This window comes from Triturus cristatus, chromosome 4_1 (genome assembly GCF_964204655.1).
Source record: "Triturus cristatus chromosome 4_1, aTriCri1.1, whole genome shotgun sequence".
Lineage (NCBI taxonomy): Eukaryota > Metazoa > Chordata > Amphibia > Caudata > Salamandridae > Triturus > Triturus cristatus.
Genome location: NC_140585.1, coordinates 971512091 through 971536723, shown reverse-complemented (window position 1 = coordinate 971536723; position 24633 = coordinate 971512091). Strand labels below are relative to the sequence as shown.

Below are 24633 nucleotides of genomic sequence, written 5' to 3'. Positions count from 1 at the left end.
GAAGGGCATACTGTAGCTGTAGGAATTTATCAAATGGAGTATGGGGCATGGAGAAGATCTTGCAAGGATTAAAGGATAGGCCCCTTAATGACATCACCCAGGGAAGATATGGAGATTCGATCCTAACCACTGAATCCTTGGAGGTCTGCTGGGAGTAGGTGATTTCGCCATAGCGGGGTTTCTCGTGTAACGCAGCCCACCAACCCATTCAGCGGAGAGTCGGTCGCCAGGTCATTATCACTACTCGTGTCGCAGAGTGAAGAGCTTTAGGGTCGGCTCTACTGGCGAGAAATGAATATAAGGAGGGTTCACACATGATCCATTGCTCAACTTTATATGCTGGGTCGTCTCTGGGCCCGTACCACCATTCGTTCAGGATCTGCAGATGAGCTTGTATATCAGCTGCAGTGATGCCACCACATTATGTGGATTGCATACATGTGCGTAAGGCGACCCAGACCCACCACCCCAGGAAATGTTCCAGAATCGTGTTGATTTGTCAGAACCAGGACAGGGGGATTGGATAGGGGTGGGACTGTAGTTGATATAATATTCTGGGCAGAGAGACCATCTTAAAGATGGCTGACCTTCCGTAGAGGGATACAGAAGTGTGGACCAGTTCTTCACCTCAATTTTAACCCTTTCTGTTGTTGCTTCTGGGTTGTGTTCCTAGGAGATATCTCAGCTGTCAGACACATAGACACCCAAATAATTAAAGCCATGTGTCACCAATGTGAGGCCCTCTGCCCAACGGCCTTTCCCCACGTTCCCTCTTATCTGCCAGAACAGTGATTTAGTATTATTCATATAAAGGCCAGACGTCTCCCTAAAGATCCGCATAACCTCTAGGATTCTGGGGCCTGATCGGTGGGGATTGGTAAGGAAGAATAGGATATCGTCAGCATATAAGGCTATGCGGTCAGAGATTTCCAGAGTCCATTCGAAGCCGCGATAAAGTGCATCCCGCCTCACCCAGGTCGCGATAATCTCAATGACAATGGTAAACAACAGAGGGGAGAGGGGGCATCCTTGTCTCGTACCCCGCTGGATTGTGAATTGAGCCGATGTGGCACCTGCCACCCGAACGGAGGCCGTAAGGGCTGTGTATAATAGTCTTACCAGAGCTATGAATTGAGGGCTCATATTTAAATGTTTCAGCAATATGAACATGTACGTCCTGCTGACGGAGTCCAATGCATTGTCCATATCTACTAACAGTAGGGCGGATGGTCTATCAAGATGATCTATGGCAACAGTCGCATTGTGCACTCTACATATGTTATGTCGGGTCGCTCTTTGCGGCATGAAGCCAGCCTGATCTGGGTGGATCAAGTCTGTAAGGTTTGGGACCAGTCTATTCGCCAATATCTTGGCAAGTATTTTGGCTTTGACATTTAAGAGAGAGATTAGCCGGTAGGATGTACATGATTCTGGCGGGCGTCCTGGTTTAAGAAAGACTACTATTTCAGCATGTGGCCAGTCTGGGGGCAAGCATTTGTTCTTGAGGGCATCTTTGATGGTCGCGAGATATCGCGGCCCTCAATATCTATGCGAATGCTTTGAAGAATTCACTGGAAAATCCAATAGGTCCCAGCAATCTACCAGATGTTAATTCCGAAGCGGCTTAAGTTATTTCCTCTATCGAGGTACGGGTTTCGAGGGAATCTTGCGCGGCACTGGAAAGTGCCTTTGGTGGTATATCTCGGAAGAAGTCCTCTATCTGGGATTCGAATAGAACTTCCTGTTTGCTGTAGAGAGCTTGATAGAATTCCACAAAGGATCAGGTGACGTGTTTAGGGTTGGTGAGTAGCTCCCCAGCGGGTGATTTTTAGTGGGTAGCTGAACCGGTTTTAAGGTATATTGCATAAAGATGTAACTGATAGTGCAAGCGATGTGGCTAACATGGCTGTCATGTGAGGCGGGCACAAGTCAGCCGGGGAGCCAGATTTAGTTTTAACTAAGAGGTCTGACAGTTGAGTGGGTGTAATAGGTTCAGATTTCTCCAGTGATTACTGAGTATTGCTACACGAAGAGTTGGCTACACAAATAGATGAGGCTAAGGAATTCTTCTGAAAGTTGCAGTAGATGTTATCTATTTTAGTTTCAAAGTAGGAGGCTAAAGTGTCACAGAGTCTGGGAGGCCACAGTGGCTGAGGTGCAAGCCAGAGGATTAGTGTGCTCCTTTTAAACCTTAAATAGTTCTTTAGCAGAGTTTCTTGCTTGGTCAGTTCCATTGATGGTTTATAGTCTTTGTGCCGCTTTAATCTTAGCATGATATGCACCTAACATTAATTTGTAGTGGTGTTTGTCAAGGGCATCTTTTGTGGACCTCCATTTACGTTCCAATCTCTTACAGTTAGATTTATCGATTTTCATGTCTGCCATGTACCAGGGGGCATTGGGTCGGGTTGATTTACTGGTATGAGATCTATAGGGGGCGACTGTATCAAGAGCACCAGAAAGCGATTCTGGAAACGTGGCCTAGGCGGAATTCATGTCTGTTATATTATCCAGTTCAGGGGCCCTGAAAGAAGGTTGAAAATTTTCTGCGGTCACCTGCTTCCATCGTCTTGTTCTCAAACATTTCACAGTAGTAGCTTTGGTAGAGATGGAGTCCACAGAGATTTTAAATTTAAGTAGGAAATGATCTGTCCAAGTGAGCGTTTCAGGCAAATCCATGTGCATGAGCTAAGAGTTAGAAAATAGAAGGTCCAGAGTGGGACCAGCTGAATGAGTGGGACCAAATGGAGTTCAAGCATGTTAAGATTGGACAGTAAGTTAGAGACATCAGGATCAGATGCTATCGCAGCATGATAATTAAAATCATCAATGAGGGAAAGCTTTTGTGTGGATAACACATAAGGAGCCAACAGTTCTATTGATTTGAGGCTAAAATCTTTCTTGGGACCAGGGAGGGTGATCGACTATGGCTCCTTTCCATGTATCTCCATGGGGGGGGGAATCGATTTTAAATATCACTATCTCTGCCCAATTGGTGAGCACAGAGTTGTGTAGTAGTACTTTAAGAGAGCCTCGAACAGCAGTAGCTACTCCTCCACATGGTCTTACTTCCCTGTCCAACTTGACTAGTTTGTAGTTGTCAGGAAGTGCAATGGGAATGCAGGGGAGGGCTTGAGAATTGAGCCAAGTCTCGGTAATAAAACATATGTCTGGTGAGTGATGTGTGAGTAAGTCCCATATTTCTATTGCATGTTTCAGAATGGACCTTACGTTAAAAGAGAGGCTATTTTACACTGAAGGGTTCGACTGTTGTTTCTTGAATATATCGCTTGTGCATGTAAGCGAGGTGTTGGGGGCTAAAAGGCTGTGTGCTAAAAGGAGTGAGACATTCTCTGTTACAAGGAAGAGAAGATACATTGTTAAAAGAGCTTGAGAATTTACATTTCAGGCACGAAAAATGGTCCTCCTAAGCTGGATAGATGGCTGATAAATGCATTGCCGACCGCTAGGTCTAATCTTCATTAATTAATTGCTGGCATACCTTATCAAGGATAAAGAGCTTAACTCAGAGGGTGAAGATGCAGGGTTCTGGTTCCTGGCGATGGTTGGACATGGACAGGCGCAGACAGGCTTGCCTTTGGCGCACTCGCGCCAGGATCTAATTTTACATGCAGGGGATCAAACATAACTAGACCTTCCCCGTAGTAAGATGGCGGCCGCCATTGGATAGGGAAGAGGAAATACCCAAAGCTCCTTCCACTCGATCAGCACTGAGCAGTGCTGGGGCGAAATGAGAAGCAAAGAAGATAAGGCAGAAAGTAAAAGGCCGACTAGATGCTGGTAAGAGTATAAAAAGTAAAGTTTTCACATTACTTTAAAATTTAAGAAAGATAAAAAGTAGTACAGTACTTTAGGTCTTAGGGCTTATACTTCTGGTAGTGAAGGATTAACTGCTTCCTGTGCAGTCTTCACCCTTACGGCATGAGCAATCACTGTAACAAGGGCTTCTTTGGGCACCCCCTCTCCTTCTCAATGCATTGAGCCAATGGAAACTGCAGCAGCATAGGCGAAGGCTCTCCGATTGAACATTTCCAGTGCTCATGGCTGAGGTATTCCTTTCTCTGGTCTTTGATATGGGGTTGCTGTCCCCGGGCTGCAGCTAAGACAGTCAGTTTAATTCCCTTCGTTTTCTTCTGTAGCAGTCACTGGAGCAGACACACTGGATGAGAGACATGTTCATGATGGCTTATCTTGTGCACTTAAGGAAGCCAGGAAATCGTCCTGCACACTATGGGCAAATCTGGATGTACACCCTCAACAATTTTCCTCTTCTTTGCCGCTGTGCTCTCCAGACTCAGTGGCGGGGCTTCTCCTCCTTGTGCCGATAGCCCCTGAGGGACAAGTTATTCCTGGTTCTCTTTCAGAAAGCAGGCAGGCTTCCAAGTCTCAAGACGGCAGACCGACAGCTCTCCAGGACGAGGTGCAGACTTGAAGTTATGACCCCTCACCTAGGGGAAACTAGATATCTCCGATACAAGCTGTGGATCACAGCAGCTTTCCGAGTACTCTCCCAAGTACCCCAACCGCTCCCCCCAGTTACCCCTTTTCACATTTCATATTCTGGCATCCATGTAGGCTTTTTTGTGTATAAGGCTGGCTCCAAGTAGGAGTACCCACAACAAGAGCACAATAAGTGTGAACCTCTGTGCCTGGATGTCATTGACTTCCCTGGATGGGTCACTCAAGGGGAAGACAAAAGGACCAATCCCTTCCCAGAAACGTCTCTCCATCTAACAGCTGACTACTGACTCACTCCCATTTCTCCACCCATGAGCAATCCCCTGTTATAGGTTAATCTGAATTTCTAAACACCATCTGTTTCCTTCCCTCGACACTTCAGTGTCTAGGGCTACAACCCCCTAGCTCAGGAATGCAGGCAATACACTTCCACTGTCTGGAGAGGCAGTATGCACCATTCGTCTTGTGCATCTCTCGCTCTCTGTCTCTCGCTCTGTCTCTCGCTCCCTGTCTCTCGCTCCCTGTCTCTCGCTCTCTGTCTCTCGCTCTCTGTCTCTCGCTCTCTGTCTCTCGCTCTCTGTCTCTCGCTCTCTGTCTCTCGCTCTGTCTCTCGCTCTCTGTCTCTCGCTCTGTCTCTCGCTCTCTGTCTCTCGCTCTCTGTCTCTCGCTCTCTGTCTCTCGCTCTCTGTCTCTCGCTCTCTGTCTCTCGCTCTCTGTCTCTCGCTCTCTGTCTCTCGCTCTCTGTCTCTCGCTCTCTGTCTCTCGCTCTCTGTCTCTCGCTCTCTGTCTCTCGCTCTCTGTCTCTCGCTCTCTGTCTCTCGCTCTCTGTCTCTCGCTCTCTGTCTCTCGCTCTCTGTCTCTCGCTCTCTGTCTCTCGCTCTCTGTCTCTCGCTCTCTGTCTCTCGCTCTCTGTCTCTCGCTCTCTGTCTCTCGCTCTCTGTCTCTCGCTCTCTGTCTCTCGCTCTCTGTCTCTCGCTCTCTGTCTCTCGCGCTCTGTCTCTCGCGCTCTGTCTCTCGCGCTCTGTCTCTCGCGCTCTGTCTCTCGCGCTCTGTCTCTCGCGCTCTGTCTCTCGCGCTCTGTCTCTCGCGCTCTGTCTCTCGCGCTCTGTCTCTCGCGCTCTGTCTCTCTTTCGCGCTCTGTCTCTCTTTCTCTCTCTGTCGCTCTTTCTCTCTCTGTCGCTCTTTCTCTCTCTGTCGCTCTTTCTCTCTCTGTCGCTCTTTCTCTCTCTGTCGCTCTTTCTCTCTCTGTCGCTCTTTCTCTCTCTGTCGCTCTTTCTCTCTCTGTCGCTCTTTCTCTCTCTGTCGCTCTTTCTCTCTCTGTCGCTCTTTCTCTCTCTGTCGCTCTTTCTCTCTCTGTCGCTCTTTCTCTCTCTCTCTTCTTCACCCTCTTTCTCTCTCTCTTTCTCTCTCTCTCTCTCTCTCTCTCTCTCTCTCTCTCTCTCTCTCTCTCTCTCTTCTTCACCCTCTCTCTCTCTCTCTCTCTCTCTCGCTCGCTCGCTCGCTCTTTCTCTCTCTCTCTCGCTCGCTCGCTCTTTCTCTCCCTCTTCTTCACCCTCTTTCTCTCTCTCTCCTGCTCTTTCTCTCTCTATCCATCCACGGATGTTAGCACAGGGTCTTTGCATGACATATAAGCTGAATTTTACTGGAGCTGGTCTGTAGACATCGCACTCTCGATTTGAACAGGCAAAGAGTTGTCCGATAATATGTATTCAAACAGTGTGCTCCCACCGTTCACAGCTCATTTACCCAGTGACACAGACAGTAGTCTCATGTCTGCTAAAGAGTATGTTTTTGGTGCCCTTCCTGACCTCAGAGCCAGACCCTGGGTAAACAACAACCACAACCTTTATTCGGTTTTTACAAAGAAAAGCATAAAACTCAAACCAACACAGTTAACAAAATGTGCATCAAGTGCTAGAAAAGGAGCAGTACAGTGTATCCATTGTGGCCCCATAAATACTGAACAAGTGAAGTCCAGAAATAAAAGGGCATCATCACAGCCCCAAAAAATACAGAGTTTTCTGGATTCAACCTGAGTGCACACCTAGGATGTTGGGTGTGCTAGGGCCAAACCTAACTCAGGATACCAGTTTCACATGCAGTTGGGTAACTAGGGGCATTGTTCTACCCACCCTTATTTGGTCTAGGTATATGTTCACCCATACCGGTGAATGATCAGATATACCCCTAGCCAGATGTTTGATTTTGTGGATTTGTGAGAGTTGCGTTTAGGGAACCAAAATATAGTCCAGCCTGGACAGGCTGTGATGGGCTCCATAATGAAAAGTGTGCTGTATTTTCTCGGGGTTGTAAGTACGCCAGGCATCCGCCAATCCCAGGGCCTCAAGGAAGTCTGGCAGCCATCTCGTGGAGGGCCCTATATCTCGTGGGGATGGCGGTCAAGAATACCGGAGACCACTGAATTGAAATCCACCCTCCCCCATAGCAATAATCCATCCGGCACTGATAGAAGAACAGTGCCTAAGTCTTGGAATGTAGTAGATTGGAGGCCAGGGGGTACATAGATAGAAAACAAAGTTATGGTACGCCCCTCCCACGTCCCCGTGACACCTACATAGCGGCCTTTATTGTCAGCCCAGGTGGAACTCGCAGTAATGGGAAATTTATTTTACACCATAATACCTACTCCTCTTGAGCTAATGGTAAATCCTACATGTGCTATTAACTTGTATCCCCACCTGCACATTGCCTTACATGAGTGCCCTATCAGGTGTGTCTCCTGGAGAAGGACGAAGTCAGGAGCTTGTTTCTTAATATACTGAAGTACTATACTACGTTTGACTTTGTCGCCAAGCCCGTTGACATTCCAACTCAGAATTCTGGCACTCTTATCCCACTGTGCATGCATTACAACTACGTAAAAGCTTTATGGTCTTAGTCACGCCGCCTTCATTGATGTTCGATGAAAACACTGCAACAAAAAACAACAATGTCAAATCCCTGATCCAACAACCCCCCTTCCTGCTTCCATGCCCTCCCGGCCTTAAACTGCCCATGCATAACTAGCAGAGTGCCTGTCGCCCTAACTTTTACTAAAAGAAGAAACCTTGGGGGTGTAGCACGCCCCGCCTCCCTAACCCCTATCTATAGCAGCAATATGGTCCCCCAGATAGAGACCCGCCCCATTGTGAATATGACCGATACGAAAGTGTACCTCCTCCCGACAGTCCCTGCAGGAGTGTCCAAAATATCAGGCTCAACGTGACCAAAGGACTATCCATGCCCGCCGGAGTGTTTTCACGCTGCTAGGGTAGTTACTTTCCGTTACGAGGGGAGGAATCTCTGCCACTGTCCCGGTCATTGACATGTTGACCCAACCGGCTCTCCAGCCAGTCTGGCGCCAACTCTGGTTGCTCGAAAAACCAGGCACGTCCATTAGCCTCAACACGAAGTTTCGCCGGTAACAGCATTGCGTATTTGTATCCACCCTCTCGCAGTTTCCTCTTGACCTCTAGGAATGTCCGTCTCCGCTTCTGCACTCCTTGCGTGAAATCTGGAAAAAGGTGATTTCGGCATTGTCATAGCAAAGTGGGGGGCCTTTTCGCGCATTTTATCCCAGAAATTGAGGACTCTCGCCAACATCGGTCTGGCTTCGGGCGTCCACCCGGTACTCGATGTGCCCGCTCTACGACAAATAATTTGCTAAGACCTTTGGGCTGACGATGATTCAATATAAGGTCTTCCACAAAGAGATCTGGGGTTGGCCCTTCCGCTTTCTCTGGTACTCCCAGGATTCGTACATTATTCCGTTGAAGACACCCTTCATAATCATCCAGTTTTAGTTCCATAAACTTGCGGGAGTACTGTAGTTGGCTCACGTCACGTTGTAGTTGAGTGACATATCCAAGGAGGCTTGAGGTCGTGATTTCCACTTGTTTGACTTTTTCATAGATTTTGGAAAGATCCGCTCGAATAAGGTTCATATCAATCGAGAGACAGTCCATTTTGTGCTCCATCGTGGTTTTGATACCAGATATGGCGTCCATGATGTCTTTTAAGGTCAGTTCTGGGATTTCTCCATCAGGGTCTGCTGTGGTCTTACTTTTAGTCTGAAGGTCCTGCTTTTGAGAGGGTATAGCGGTCCAGTCTATTTGATTGGATTGGCTTGGGTCCCCTCGCCCCTGTAGATTTAGGTTTGTCTATTGTGAGTTTTGGAGAGTCCAGGTTGCTGCAGTTCAGTTATTAATCTTCGCGATACCCAGTGGGTTGCAGTGCTACACAAGTGTTGGGCCTAGTCTTGGCGGCTCAGTGAGATGTAGAGGCGACACGAGGAAGGGATATCTTCACTGCAGCCTCAGAAGGCGAGTTCCTCACTTGAAAGGCAGTTAGAGCAGCAGTCACGGTGTTCCATATCCTCTTGCCCCGCCACGTATGCAGCTTCACAGCAGGGTTAGCTGCAACACCCAGTATAAGGTAAGGCCACTGCCACCACTACTATTGTTGGCTCGCCAGGAGTCTTGGTCTGGTCGTGGGGGTCTTGGCTGCACAGGAGTGGGGCACCCAACACCCGTTCATCGGCACCAGTTCACCGCCTCTCAATGGGATCGGCAGTCAGCACAAGGATGGGGGAGGGGGAGGGAAGCGGCCTTATAGGACTCAGTACGTGCACGTTTGGTGGTGAATGCAGCCGTCCCCGCCACTGCTCCCCAAGGGCCACTGTCTCTGGGTGCAAGAATCGTTTCGTCGGTGCCTTACTTCTGCCCCACTCTGTCGCTGCTCTCAGTGCCGTCGGTGTACCGCAGCCGCCTGTCCTCACTCGGCAACTTTCACGGTGCCGTTACGGATCCAGAGATGTCCACAGCGCCCCTCGCGGGCGAGGCCCAGAGCTCGCGCCGGTCGCGGCAGCACCTCCAGGGCACTTCAGCGGGTTCGGCCAATTTTCTAGCCCCGGGCCGCCACGCTTCTGTAGGCCGTAAGCGAACGGGGCTCACAACTCCCGTTTCGTGCTGTCCGGAGCTCTGGGGATCTTGGAAATCGGCGCAGCTTACACTCTGGAGCACAAACCCTCACTAGGGGCCGGATCGGTGTGTCGGATATACGATTTTGGGGAAGGATTCGGCGGAGCTGCAAACTCAAGCGGCCATCACGCTTCGCAGCTTGGCCACACCCCCAACTAGGGGCATTGTTGAACATCAATTTACAGGGAATGAGGTAGGGCAGTGCAACTGTGTCCATCACTGCCCATTGATAACATAATTGTGCTCCTTTTTTACTGAAGTGAATTATTGATGTATGGATTAATTTGGAGGGAACCTGGTCTAGAATACCAACTGTCAGCAGGGAGGGAGGGCAGGTCAGTATAACTCTGTCAGTTGTTAGTACAGCCCTCTTTCTTTCTTCTTTGGCTGTAAACTGCTGCAGGGAATGGGGGGGAATCTAACAAAGGGCCTGTTAGACCTGTCAGCCCTAGGGTGGTCTTACCCGTTTTTTTGCCCTTGTCACCTCATTTTTGCAGCTATCTTTTTGATGGCCCTAGGTCTCTGGGCGCCTTACCACTGCCAAACAGTGCTGAGGTGCAGGTGCTCTCTCCTAATAACATGGCTGCCACAGGCCCCTGCTACTGCGGAGTGGCCATTGCATACACGCACTAGTGGTTAGGAGCAGGCTGGGACAATTTGATACAGTATCTTTACCATCCCGCCTTTTTGTCCCATAGACAGTTATGTGGAAGCTCCTGGAACCTTCCAGCCCTGGGAGGGATTATGCTTTGCCGCCTTTACAGGACGGTCACCTGACCTGGGGGTATAAGAGGAAAGGAGGGAAACTGAACTAGTCAGTTGGGGCACCACTGGACCTGGGGGAACCTCTGCCGGAGCGTAGGTGGTTGGGCCTAGGGGAGAAACCTACACTACTGGGACTGACTGAGTCTAGGCCCTGCTGTACCCAAGTTAGATGAGGGACTCTGCCTGCCTGCTGATCTTGCCTGGTGAGGGGGAAACCCAGGGGACCAACTCCAGTGTGCTGCAGGGACCAACCCTGCCTCTGATGCCTGCCAACTCAACCCCCCTTCTCCCCCTCAAAAGCCTGCAACTGAGGCCTGCCATCTTCCTTCCCCTCTAAGATGAGCGCTGCCCTGGAAACGTGGACTGTTTGTTGTGAGCCCTACAGGAACTACCGGTAAATCGCTGTGCCCACCTAGCGCTGCACTGCCAGGACTGTGCTCCTCAGAAGATGAATCCACCCCTACGGTTCCTAAGCGCTGTGTAGTCTCTGAGCGCTACTTCACCCTATCAATACTGAGCTGCCGCCGTACCCCCCCCCCCCCCACCTGCTGTCTCCCCCGTTACACGCCCCCAAATCACTGCCGCAGCCCGGTACCTGCGACCCCCACGTGGAGTCCTGGGAGCGCTCGCCTGCCAGGAGTCACCGACGCGGCCCGGGGGCCTGCCGCCACCGGGATCGCTGCTGCTGACATCCCCGCTGCGGCCCCCGAAGCCGGCCTCGACCCAACCACGAGCAAGAGCCGCGGGGAGCCCGCTTTGCCTGCATGGGCTCCCGCCTGGACTGGAGCTCCCGGTGAGAGGTAAACCCCCTGGGGGAGGGCGGAGTGACTGCCGGAATCGCAGCGGCTGCCCAGGAGTTTCCCTCGTCTGCCGAGGCAGCCCCGCGTCCGCCCCTCCCCTCCAGGAACTGCAACCGGGCCTGGAAGGCCCCCATTTAAGCCTTACTGTCAAGCTGTTGGGGGCTAAAGTGAGCATAAGACTGCCCAGGGTGCACTAAAGAGGGGGGAATGGGGCTAAGCTCACAGGAATAACTGACCTTAGGGGCCCCAAAGTTAACTGAGATAATACCTCCTGAGGAGTGATGCTTTGTTGTGTCTCCGCCAGGAGAGTGTGTTGATGTTCTTGGTATGCCCAACTTACTTGAATGTATTAGTAGTTGCCCTGAAAGTTATCTGCACTGGTTACCTGATTGAATTAACCGTTACCCTGAGATTAGTGGTGCTATACACTTGAAGGGATTCACACCTGTTCTGACTTGAATGAATCAATTGCTGCCCTGCGATTATCTGTTGAACTGCTCAAATGAATTTACGCCTGTTTTGTGCCAAAATGAATTCCAAGTTGCCCTGAGATTTTCTGCTCTATTTCCCTGAATGAATTGATTGGTACCTTGAGATTCACTGATCTATTGACTTGAATGAATTTATTGTGGCCTTGAAGTACCTGCATTATTCCTGAAATGAATTGGTTCACCACGACTTGAAATAGATAAAGAATCTTGTTTTTACCAAACAACTTGGTGCGGCGTCCTTCATTGTGTGCGCATTACTGAGTCTGGGTGAGTGAGTGCTGCACAACCGCTTTACACATTGCCTTCGGGTGCCTTCCTAACTCGCGCCAAGCTACCACGTCGGAATTGGTGACCCCAGTTCAAACAGGGCCCATAGAGAGTGATATAGGTTTGTACAACCCTGCTCTCCTCCCAACTGTGATGCATTGATAACCTTGAACATCCCATTTATTTACCAGCACACACAAGTCAGAATATTTTATTACCATTTCCTTTTAAAGACTAGAAACATGGGGCCATATTTCCAACTGTTAATGCGGTCAGAAACACCCCGATTGGGCCTTTTCCGACCGCAAAAATGCTTTTACTTAGGTACAAAACACAAATTGTGATTAAGTAGCACGTTACTGAATTGCAATTTGTGTTTGCAATTGGTATTTGGAAGGGGTGTGTTTAGAGAATCCCTTCCTAATACCGAATTTGAATGTGATGTATGAATGTTCTGCAACCAAATTACTGCCGCAAAACATTCATATTTTACCGACTCCTTGAAGGAGGTGGTAACCATTTACCAATGGGAAGGGGTCTTCAATGAACCCCTTCCCATTTGAGAATTTCAATTAATGTTTTCTAAGACCAGGTAGTAGTCCCACAGACCATTACCTATTCTTAAAAAATGAAACTGCAAAGCTTTTCATTTTTCTTTTTAAACGCATCCTGTTTTCCTTTAAAGAAAACGGCTGCATTTAAAACAAAAAAATGCTTTATTAAAAGCAATCCCAGACATGGTCCTGCGATTCCTAATGGGTTGCAAATTGCGACCTACGTCATTAATATGCATAAGGTAGGTCTGTTTTGGTATGTAACTGTCACCCATAAATAAATATTCAAATGCCTTTCAAGTAGTATCATACATATCATCTGCTCCTTTGTGAACAAATCCGCCACCTTGAGGCCATCGGGGATTTAATGATGCGATGACCCCAACTATTTTCTAATGTGAATGTTGAACAGGGGACAGTGGAGAGGTGTACTTTGTGTCTATCCATGGTCTAACAAAGTATATCTATACATTTAGGGATCTAGTCTCACTTACAGGGTCATATCGTTCAGGAAGCTTCAATCCATGTTTATGCTGCAACCTTCAAGGAGGTCTTTGTGTCCATACATTTGTCAATCGCTGCTGATTCTGATTATCACAGGTGGATGACAGGTCAGTTAAAGTGATGACTATTGTCCTCCATAATCCCATGTTCTCTGCTGTATTTCGCTACCTCGGAAATGCCCTTAGCCCACAATTAGCACATTTGTTATAAAATAAGTAAAGGGAGTCCGTTCCTTGTAAAATCATTGATGTATTTATTCCAGTAGTATTCAGGAAGAGAGCCCCACCAGGAGCAGTCTGTGCTCTGCTCAGACCATGCAGCAACTGACAAACCATACCAATGTGTTCTAACCTTCAGAATCTACAATACACACATCCTGGCTGAGCAGCATACTACATCTTCTCCCTTCTTTGCAATGAGAAGGGAGAACTTCAAAGAGGCACAACAAAAGGTTACAAGCAAAACTTTAAGTGAAAATATCTTGAAAAGATGGAATGAGTAATACATTTTGAAACATGTAATGAAAAGGAAAGCACTTAAGTAAGAGAAATGAAGGCAAAGCATGGATTCGAAGGAACCCAACCCTTCTTCCCTCTTTTACGGAGAAACCAGATTTAAATGAGATGCAAATGTTGCATGGTAAAGGGAAAAGTGATGTAAAGAAAAGCAAGCAAAGAAATGAGAGATGAAATTTGAGCGGCAATGGTGAGGCAACACATGAGGAATAGAGAATTGACATTCCAATCACCACCAGGGCACACCAGTTGGCCAGACCAGTGTGGAGGTGGCAAACAGAAACGGAAATGGAAAAGAACAGTTGGTGCAGGAGAGAGAAAAGGAAAGCACTTTCAACATGTAAGGGAGGTGTGTAAGGTACACCTAGGTGGATTTTGGAAAATGAAACCACTAGACAGTAGGAAAATGTAAAATCACATAAAGGTACCATGTATTGTGAAAATTACAGACTGTCCTAGATCTGTGAGAAAAGTGTTGCAATAACGTAACAAAAGTAAGCACTGTAAAGTAAAGTGCCTTGTACAATGGAAACCCCCAAAGCAAGCTGAGGTGAGAGATGTGCGGAAACGGCACACAGTACAATGTATCACATGGAAAAATGAAACGGAAGTGAGCAGTAGGCTTTTCCTCAGAGCAGGTTGAGGTGAAAGGTGTGCGGACACTGCACACGACACGACGTGTCACATGAAACTATGAGAAGGATGTGGAGGATGACCACATGAAGAAAAGGAATATGTGCAAAAGGCAAAGTACAAGCATAGATTGTGGTGAAAAGAAATTCACGTAACTAAAATGAAGGATCCCATTCAGTGGCATTACAGCTGTGAAAATACAATGTACATAGAATAAAATATGATAATTTAAATATAACAGTAAAAACACCATAAATGACACATTTTGAGAATGGATGAAATTGCAGCACGACCAGATGTACAGGGCATAGCACATTAGAACTTAGTGACACTCTGCTAAGATGAGGTGTGTCAATGTCCTACGAAAATAATAAAATAAAATAAATGAGGTGGTCACCGTGGTCTGGAAACTGCTGAAGAACTGTGCTAAGTTCCGGTGAAAAACGATGAAAAGGAATGTAATAGTACCTTGGTAGGAAAATTGACGAGATAAAATACTGGAGAGAGTTAATTATAGTGTCTAAAACGAGTGGACCTTAAATTCCTTGTAGAGGTGCAGTGGTGGTGAATAGTCACTAGATGGCAGAGTTAATTAGTCAATAAAACTGCAATTGCCGTACTCACGGTGCTTTGACGATTAGAAATTGTGGTCCAACCAACTGGCAAGAAGTCTGAGGATGAAATAAAAGTTCTGATCGAAAGCTGAAAAATACCTCAGCGTTGGCACTCAGCAAAGAAATGAAAGAGCTTGATGTGCAGATGAAGACACAATGACGAAGTTGTAAATAGCTTTAAAGCGTGGTTGGCAGTGGTTGGCAGCAACATAAATACACAAACCCCATTGTGTATTTGTAGTGGCTCATAGACCCTTCTTTCCATTACCTTCCCTAAAGAGGGGGATTTTGAGAAGAGTTTGAAAAATACATAGGTCTTTAGTTGTAAGAGTGGTAAAGAGTCTGGTAAGAATGTCAATTAGATGGTGTAAAAAATCAGGTTGAAGGCCAACGGGCCTACATTTGCTCTCTTGAAAATCGTAGATACTTATTTCCACTTTCTCCTGTGGGAAGTATCTCAATATCTTCAAATCAAACCTGGGTTAATTCCAGGGTTTTGAAAAGCCATTAGTCTTGTGGGAGTACTGTTTGGACTTTACCACCTGTAAGAGCGGCATTCTTCTGAAAAAGTATTTGTAGTCCTAGTGTAATTGTTGAGTGATTTTATGCCGCAATTTGACATCTATAGAATAATTGTGCATTTGAATTGCACTATGCCATCAAACACCATTGAATTACTTTTGAGGTTGAATGATTATAGAGCAGTGTTGCTTCTCAAGTTGGGACTGTGGCTTCTATTAGCAAGGCATGTGATCTAATGGTGTATCCTGAAAGTTTCCCTTATGCAATCGTGTTCTCCAGTGTAAATCTAGATCGCTATCTTGTCATTCTTTTTTTCTTCTTATCCATATTATTTGTACACCGTGTCAAGACGTGATAGCTGTATCATTCTCAAGTGCAGTTCCCGCTCAGACGGTTGCTCCCTGTCGTATATCTGCAGGGCTGGACATGCACCTCGAAATCTCCCATTACTTATGCCTGCATACATCTGCTGCTGATCTTGTCAACAATCCTGGCTTGCATTTTCCTTACATTGGAATCATTGGAAGACAAGCTTGATGGTATGCCATCTGGGGTACCACTTGAAACCGTACTGGGCATGAAATGTTTTTCATCAGCGGCTGCTCGTAGTAGGACACCCACCTCCCCCAAATCATCTGTTTACTTCCCACTAAAGTATCTTTTTCTGCCACTCTGCAGAGTGCAGTGGAACAGTTCAGGTTTCTTTTGGTAGCTGTGACAGTGCCATAGCTGTGCAGCTTTTCTTTCACTTTGTGTCTCCAGTGTTTTTGCATAGCCTTGGGACTCCTGCGTTCCCTGCTTCAGTCATGGCCGTGCCTTGTGAATTTAAGGACGATTCCTTACACAAATACTCAGTGACTATCACAGGGACTCTTTCGGAGTGTAGCATAGCCTCCATCTCCTGCTCTTAGGCGTTTAAGTTAGGACCTGTAGTGTAGGCAGCAGCTTTATATACAGACAGTGAAAAGTCCCTGCACTGTGAAGAACCATATCAGATACCATCTTCATTGGGGTTGTAATATGTAGACCTTTGTTGGAGGAATGGGGGTCTCAGTTGATTCATTTTGTACATCTAGCAAACGCTCTTGTGAGTATGTGAAACATTGATGACACCAGAGACTTTATGAACTCCATCCAGTAAGCTCAGATACCATCAACCTTAGGAACACAATTCTGATGGATACATCTAACCACAGATGCTTCACCTTTTGAATAATCCTCATGTGCCAAACTGGATCTAGGAAGCTGTCAGTAATGCATGTAGGTGCTGCCATGAGGCACACTATGGCTTCGAGCCAGGACTGCACCACCTTGAAAATGGCAGAGCCACATATGAGTTTTATCCATGGGCACGAACTTCAGTTCCTTCCTTTCAGCCCCTTCCGATGTCGATCCGGAACCCGGCTCCTACTTTCATGAGGTTTTGATAATTTTTAGGAAAAACAAGAAAACCAGTGTGCTTGGTCACGATGTCCCCTCCTAAAACAACAGGCTTCAAGCCATGATATAACTATAGGAAACAGATGCCTGTTAGGGACCCGAACGAGGTGTCTCCGGTGTTTGGGTTCAGGCCACAATTCCAAGTAGTGCACACTTGTGCAGCAATCTGGGATCGAGAGGTGAAGCTGGATGTCACTGAGCACTAGAAGAGGTTGAAACCTTTGCACCAGTTCCATTCCAGGTCGTGGGCCCAGTACCACTACTGGAGCTGGTTTTGCAAAAGAAGATCCACTTTGTTGTCAAAGTTCAAAACGGGTAAAGTGGAGAGGGTTGCTACTCTCAATATTTCTGTGTGCCAAAAAAGGACAAAGATCTCCGGCCAATACTGGACCTTCAGCCTCTGAATGCTTCTTCAGGAAGAACAAATTCTAGATGGTCACACAGGCCCAGAGTGGATATCCAAAGCAGATAGTGTCCTTGAACCTGCAGGACGTGTATTTACAAATACCCCTCTGCAGTCCCTCAGACATTACCTGAGGTTCAAGGTCAGTCATGGGCATTTTCAGTTTGCAGTACTTCACTTTGGCCTTAGCAGTGCCCCTTGGGTGTTCAAGACAGTGATGGTAGTGAACTCTGCACACCTTCAGGAGTTTAAAGTGCCAGCCTCCCAATAACTTGACAACTGGGGGTTGTGGTTGGGGTTGCAGCAGTCTGTTATAGGCCTCCTTCAAATGACAGCGAACCTTTTGACATTGTGGGGGTTTATGATCTATGAGTCGAAGTCAACCATAATTTCATTGTAGAGGCTTCCTTTCATTTGGGTCCGTTACAGTTCAGGGCTTTCCCATCATTGCAAGAGTTCAAGACATTTGGGCTGTGATCCTAATGTTTCAGCCTCAGTTCTGGGTCTCGGTGAGAACAGCTGAGGCTTCTTGACTTTGTAGCCTTCTGCATCCTCCTTTTTGATTATGCATATGGCATATGCAGACTCTGTAATGGGATCTGAAGTTTCAGTGGGCCCAGCTTAAAAGAAAATTGTCAGATGCCATCTTGATTTCAGAGGAAACTGCCCACAATCTTCAGTGGTGGCTGCTCGATCGCAGTGGGACCGGTGGTAAATCTCTCTCCCTTCTCCAGGAGTTCACAATGGGGATGGATGCATTCCCACTGGGTTGAAGAAGTATTTTTGGGGAGGAGATGATCAGAGGACTCTGCTCTGCGGCAGAAACCCAGCTACCAATGAGTCTGCTGGATTTGCGGACCATTCCTTTTGCAATGAAGGCCTTCCTGTCATCCATCAAAGTGAGGCTGGTGCAGGTTCTCATGGAAAACACCACCATTATGTTGTGCTACAACAAGCAGGGTGCCGTGGTGTCATGGGTCCTGTGCCAAGAGTCTCTGCGCAGGGGAGTGGGCTAGAGCTTCAGGGCATTTTCAGGATGGAGAACACCTGGCAGGATGGGGAACACCTGGCAGGTTCCATGAAGGCCATGACAGACGAGTTCTGCCTGTGGTATCTGGCAGATCACAAATCGCAACTACAGTCTGAGGTGGTACAGGGACTCCTCTAGTAATGTGGAGAACCCTTGCTAGATCTTTTCACAACCAGTGAGAACGTGCAGTGTGAAACGTTTTAAGCATCATTTAAGTTTCCACAGAAATACTCTCAGCGATGCATTCTAGCTGGAATGGAACACAGGACTCCTGTACTCCTTCCTGCCATGCCTCTCCTACTCCAAATTCTAAAAAAAGATCGGTAATGACTAGGCCCAAGCCATCCTTGCGGCCTTGGATTGAGCCAGTAGATTGTGGTACTCAGATGTTCGGTGTATGAGCATCTGTCCTCTGATATGGGCTCCCATGTCAAAAGGAACTCCTGTTGGAGCTGCAGGGCAGACTCCTTCACTCAAGTCTGTGTAATATGCATCTCCATGCATGGAGTTTGAGAGACGGCAGTTAAGTGTATTTGATCTGCCACCTGAAGGGGTGGATGTTCTTGTTGCCAGACGCCCTCAAAAGTCCATTTATCCCAGGGTCTGAGACCAATCAATGGCCTGGTGTAGAGTCCACAAGACAGATCTCTTATAAGCTAAACTGTAAGGTGTCCCATTTGTTTTGTCTTTGGCTGAGCAAGGTGTTGCTGTGTGCACAATTAAAGGTTATTTGTCTGCCCTTTCAGAGTTCTTACATTTACCAGACCATTCATCCTTGTTTAAATCACCTGTTGTGATGTGGTTTATTACAGGCTTGACACAGGTTTCCTCCCAAACCATTTGTGATGCCACAGTGGGATCTTAAGTTGGTCTTGTCACTTCTTGTGTGTACCTCCCTCGAGCCAATGTACAGCTGCTCGTTACGTCTTATTAGTTTTAAGACTGTCTTCCTCATTGAGATCACGCTTCGTGTGAGTGAGCTTCAAGCACTGTCTGTGCAGCTGCCCTACACCACCTTTTTCCAGCAAAACTATTGCAGAAGACTTATGCAGCCTTCTTGTCAAAAGTCTTAACTCCTTTCCACGTTAGACAATCCATCACTCTCCAAAAATTCTTTGCCCCTGGTCATCACTAAATTATTTTCTGTTAAACAGTAAAACAACTAGATGCAGACTCACAGTAATATTTTATTTGCAGCGTCACTTCCTGGCTACATGCTCGGTAGTTAAGAGGGTGCTTCAAGTCATGATAAACTATCCGTTCAGGATTGCATCCCCCTAGCTTGTACACCCGGTTTGTTTTCTCTGGTACAAACTATGGCTTGGCAGCTCGCATTTAGGAAATCCTCTGTTCCCCACTTTTTTCTGTGTCTGTGCTGGAATAAAAAACGCAAAAAGAATGGTAAACTGTTAGGATGACTCTAAAGGAGTGAATATTTGTGATATAAATAAGTACCTTTGTTAGATGCACGCATTATTGTATTAATGTTAAAATATTGATTTGAAATGGTTAAGTGTTACAATTAATGACAAATCCACGTTAATTTAATGGATTTACAATTGCTTTGTAGATTCATCATGCCCTTTCAGCAATCAAACCAAGTCTTCATTCCAATTCTGCCTGGCAGATCTTTCATTAATCAAACAGGACAAAGATGATATTGTGTGGACAAGCTTAGTTTTTTTTCTGAAGGATGATGTGCCTTTGCCCGCTGTTCAGTGTCATCATGATGTTGGAATGAGGCTCATTGAGTGCCTTAAAAAATATGTTGTTTTACATGAGTAAGTATTTCTGCAGTTTGACGTTGTTTTATAATACATGTGCAGAAAAAAACACTAGTGGCCATATTTAAGTGATTTGAGCTACGTGTTGTATATCTTGAAAATTTTAAGCTAAATGTTGATGCTGCCTTTTCTGATATAAGCACATTTTAATAGTGGGTTACTGTTTGTCTGTGTTGATGTGACCTTTGCCTAATTGTTAAAGAGTACTTTTTCCTGTTGAATGGCAACTTTATGACCCATCAATTTGAGAGTTCGATCAATTTTTAGCACAGTTTACGAATTATATTCCCTTTTACTATTGTAATTGATATGAGCAAATACATAAACTTGTATTGAACATAACCTTGATTTGGAAAGTAGTCTGGATGAGTGGATATGATAATGAACAATTTCTTAGTTATTGTAAAGGAAACTTTACATTTTATTAAGGACACAAAGGCAAGGATTATGCATCAACTAGCTTCTTTGTTAAACTCAAGCAGCCTTAGGATTCAATTAATCAATGAACTAAATGTTGGAGGCACGTGAGCTGTAGGTCACATGCTTTGCATACTCCTGCCATCTAGTGTTGAGTCTGGATGTTTGCACTTTGTTTTTCTTCGAAGAAGTCTTTCCAGTCACGATGTAGGTGACTCCTCCTTTCGGTGATAGTGCGCATGGGCATCAATTCCATTGTTCAATTGTTTTTTCCGCCATCAGGTTCCTACGTGTATTGCTGTGCTCCGCTTCGAAACTGTTACTTCCGGTTCCCCTCGGTGCGCAATCCACTTTATCCGCGTCGGTATTGTTCCAAATGCGTATCCCTCTCTCCGCGTATCGTATCAGTCAAGGAAAACCTCTACTTTGATTGAAAATCTTGGAAACGCCGTCCGGCCACTTCTCAGTAGATGGAACAGACTCAATTTAAATTCTGACCTCGGTGTCGCGCCAAGTATACGTGCTCCAACTTGCATGAAGTGTGCAATTTGTGCCTGTCTCAGGAGCACAACGAAGAAGACTGCGATGCATGCAAATCATTCTGATTGAAGAAACCGCTCTGTGATCGTCGGGCTCGACATCGCGAGATGCAGAGCCAAAATGTCGAATACACGCCGGACATCTTCGGTGAAGAATCAGAGCAAGAATTCGACCGCAAGGGGCCGAGGCACAACATGAACTTATCTCCATCCCGAAATCGGACTCCGAGTTGAAAGGAGATGTGCCTCAAGGTCAATGTACTGTGAGTACCGAATGCCCCTTGACCCAACATCCAACTCAACCGAAACAAAAGGCTTCGGTCCCAACCCCGCCTTTGGGCCACGGTCAGCACCGATAAGATGTTTCAGACGCCCCACCCTCCTCGGCACCGAAACACGTCTCTAAGCCTTCCGACCCCGGATCAAGATGGCCAAAGACTGGCACCAAGCCGAAACATTCAGGCTCGAAGCCAAAAACCGCTTCGGAGCCGAAATCCTTGACGCTGAAAACGAAGCCTTTTTCGGCACGGAAACCTTCAGCGTTGAAAAGTAATTCCACGCCTGCGCCGAAATTCTCGGTGCCGAAACCTAAAAATGTGCCTCCCAAGCGGCAGGATCCGATTCTCGATGCCACAACACCCAAAACAAAAGGACCTTTATATAAATCCTGATTCAGGACATGTTCTTACTAAATCTCCTCAGAAATGCACGCCTGAGTTGGAGGAAGACCCTTTCTTTATTCCTTTCAAGAGGAAGAATGTGGGTACTAACCTTCCCCCTCCTCCTCTTTTACAGCATTCCCTTGAACCAACCTCTCCACCTTTACGTCATTTACTGATTACACCAACTAACTCTCCAGCACCACCACAGGATGATGATGATGATGATGAGGATGATGAGGATGTAGGGGACAATATTGTACCAATGGACCATTGGATAGATTATTACGTAGAGTCATCTACACATAACGACCCATATGTTTACCCTGCAAAGCCTTCCCCCTCCTGACGACAATGTAGGACATCCAGAATTACTTACTAGAGCTGCTGAACATCATGGGGTGCACTTACACAAGGAATCTTTAGAGGAAGATTTCTTATTTGAAACACTCAGTACCACTCAGGGCTAGTCACACTCTGTCTATGCTTAAAGGCATAATGAGACATGCTGACGATCTCTTTAAAGACCCAGTGCGGGCTCGCATTCTCACCCCCAGAGTTGATAAAAGATATAATGCTGCTCCTTCAGATCCGGTCTTTATTAAAGGTCAACTACCACTAGACTCTTTGTTAGCCTCTAATGCCCGTAAACGGGCCAATTATCAGACTACAGGTGATGCTTCCCCTCCAGACAAGGAGTCAAAACTGTTAGACGCCTCTGGTTAAATGGTGGTGGCCCAAGCGGCAAATCATTGGCGCATTGCTAATACCCAGGCCCTGCTAGCCAGATATGATAGGGCACACTGGGACGAAATGGAGCAGTTGCCACAACACCCCCCAGATGAATGCAAAGCAAAACCCCAAGACTTACTCCAGGAAGGGAAGCTCATATCCAATTCATCTATAAGATGCTCCTTAGACGCTGCAGACGCCGCAGACGCCGCAGCTAGAGGGATCAACACTAGTGTGTTCTTAAAGAGACCTGCATGGTTGAGAATTTCAGGTTTTAAACCAGAAGTACAACTGTCTATTTTAAATACCTCTTTTGACAAAGAACATCTCTCCGGGCCCGAAGTAGACAAATCCTTAGAAAAAATGAAAAAAGACAAAAAAGAAAAAAGTCTATGGGAGCTCTGCAGTCTCCCACTAATCGGGGCTCCTTTCGTCCTCCGACTACTGACACCTCTTACAAAGACAACAATCAATCTTCCTCTACAAGGGGCTACTTTAGAGGAGGATATAGAGGTAACTGCAACAAAGGTCGAGGCAAGGGTTCCGCACCGCGTAATTCCCCCTCCCCCAACAAGCAGTGACTTGCCTACACCTCCCCCTGACCATCTAACACCTGTCAGGGGACGCCTTCTACAATTCTTCCCCATTCGGCAATCTATCACCACATAAAAATGGGTTTTAGGAATCATCCAATATGGTTATTGCCTGGAGCTTACCGACGATCCTCCAAACATACTACCACGTTCTCACAAAATATCACCAGAACATAAACATCTACTTCAGCAAGAAGTACAGTCTCTCCTCTCCAAAGGACCCATAGAACCTGCAAGTACCTCAGATTCGAGATAGGTCACCATTACCAATTCAAGTGCTGCCCTTGAGTCACCACTGCTCCCAGGGTATTTACGAAATGCCTGGCAGTAGTTGCAACACATCTGAGAAGACAACACATCCATGTCTTCCCATACCTGGACGACTGGCTCATCAAAGCCAGTACTTACCAAATGTGTCTCCAACACACTCAAACCACTATTCACTTACTTCACCAACTAGGGTTTCGGGTAAATGTGGTGAAGTCTCATCTACAGCCTTCCAACATGCAAACTTATCTGGGAGCCACGATAGAAGCTCACAAAGCTCTAGCCTCTCCCAATTTAGACAGTATACAGAGTAATCAGTCCCTTCTCACTCATTTTCAACCCAACCAATCATTGCCAGCAAGGGTTTTCATGCAACTGCTAGGCATGATGGCGTCTTGCATCACAATTGTTCCCCACGCAAGACTTCAATAATGTTTAGCAAGTCCGTGGAACCAGTCGCAGGGTCGATTAACTGATCTAGTGTTGATAGACGGCCGCACCCATTGCTCTCTGCAGTGGTGGTACCCACAATATTTATCCAACATACTTATTTAGCAGTTGGGTAGGTCTACATACATTTCACTCTGGAGACTAATATCTTCCAGCTCATATGCGCCTTCTATATCCATGACCCTACCCATCACTCCTACCCTGTCTTGTCTCGGTGAGCCCATCCGGCCATAAACCGGGGTCTAGGTGTTGCCCCATCTGAGCTACTCATGTTTAATTGATTATGAACGTTTATGCCAATAAACTAAAAGAGTAACTAAAAAAGAACAAAGAAACTATTAACAAAGCTGTGTGCGCAACAGGGGTGCGGGACAGCCGGTATCGGGTGCATATATTATTCGTGCTGATGACGTTTCTCTTCTTCCATGGGGTATGACTATCAGAGTAGGGGAGGGCTGAAGGAGAGCCATGAGACTGTGTCCCCGGTTGTTGGATCTTGATCTTCCTTCTACCAATTGTCTGCCTCCCTAAGATTGCGCACTTGCGCACCTCTAAACCATTGTCCGTGCGTGTCACACTCCCTCAGCATCTTGTCCTCGATACAGCTATGTGCGGATCCTTCACTATCACTCCCGGACCCCTCTCCCAACTCTCGTTCTCTTTCTGGGTTTTCCCACGTCGCTAGTACCTCCTTCCAGAGTCCCACCTCACTGTATCAAAGGCCTTCTCTAGGTCAACAGACAATGCAGCCGCCAAGGGCATAGACCTTGTCTCCTCATGAAATAAAACATAATATATCCTTTGCAGGCTATAAGATGTGTTACGGGAGGGGATGAATCCATTTTGGTCTTTGTGGATGATGGACTGCATATGTGGAAGCAGCTTGAACGCTAGAATCTCGCTTAGGATTTTAAAATCGATATTGAGCATAGAGAGTGGTCTATACTCCGTTACGGGGTCGTCGGCGTCTTTAGACTTGGGAAGGGGTACCACCAATGCACACTGGGTTGATTCGGGGAGTCCTCGCTGTTTCACTGCCTCTGCGTATAGGGTCACCAGCCTTGGCGGCAGTATGTCCACATATGCCGCATAAAATTCTGCCAGGACCCCATCAGGACCCACCGTTTTTCCCCTCGCCTTATCTGCAATGGCAGCTCTGACTTCATGTAAGGTCACTGGGCCTCCCAAATTCTTGC

At 46.8% G+C, this 24633-nt stretch overlaps 1 protein-coding gene across 3 annotated transcripts in view; it reads left to right on the top strand.

Moving 5' to 3' along the window:
• TBC1D15 (TBC1 domain family member 15) overlaps positions 1-24633 on the top strand; it is a 611295-nt gene that overhangs the window by 139879 nt on the left and 446783 nt on the right. For all 3 annotated transcript variants that reach the window (XM_085653851.1, XM_085653849.1, XM_085653850.1), the window contains exon 5: positions 19567-19777. In XM_085653851.1, the coding sequence (XP_085509977.1) occupies positions 19567-19777 (211 nt within the window). The remainder of the gene's footprint in view (positions 1-19566; positions 19778-24633) is intronic.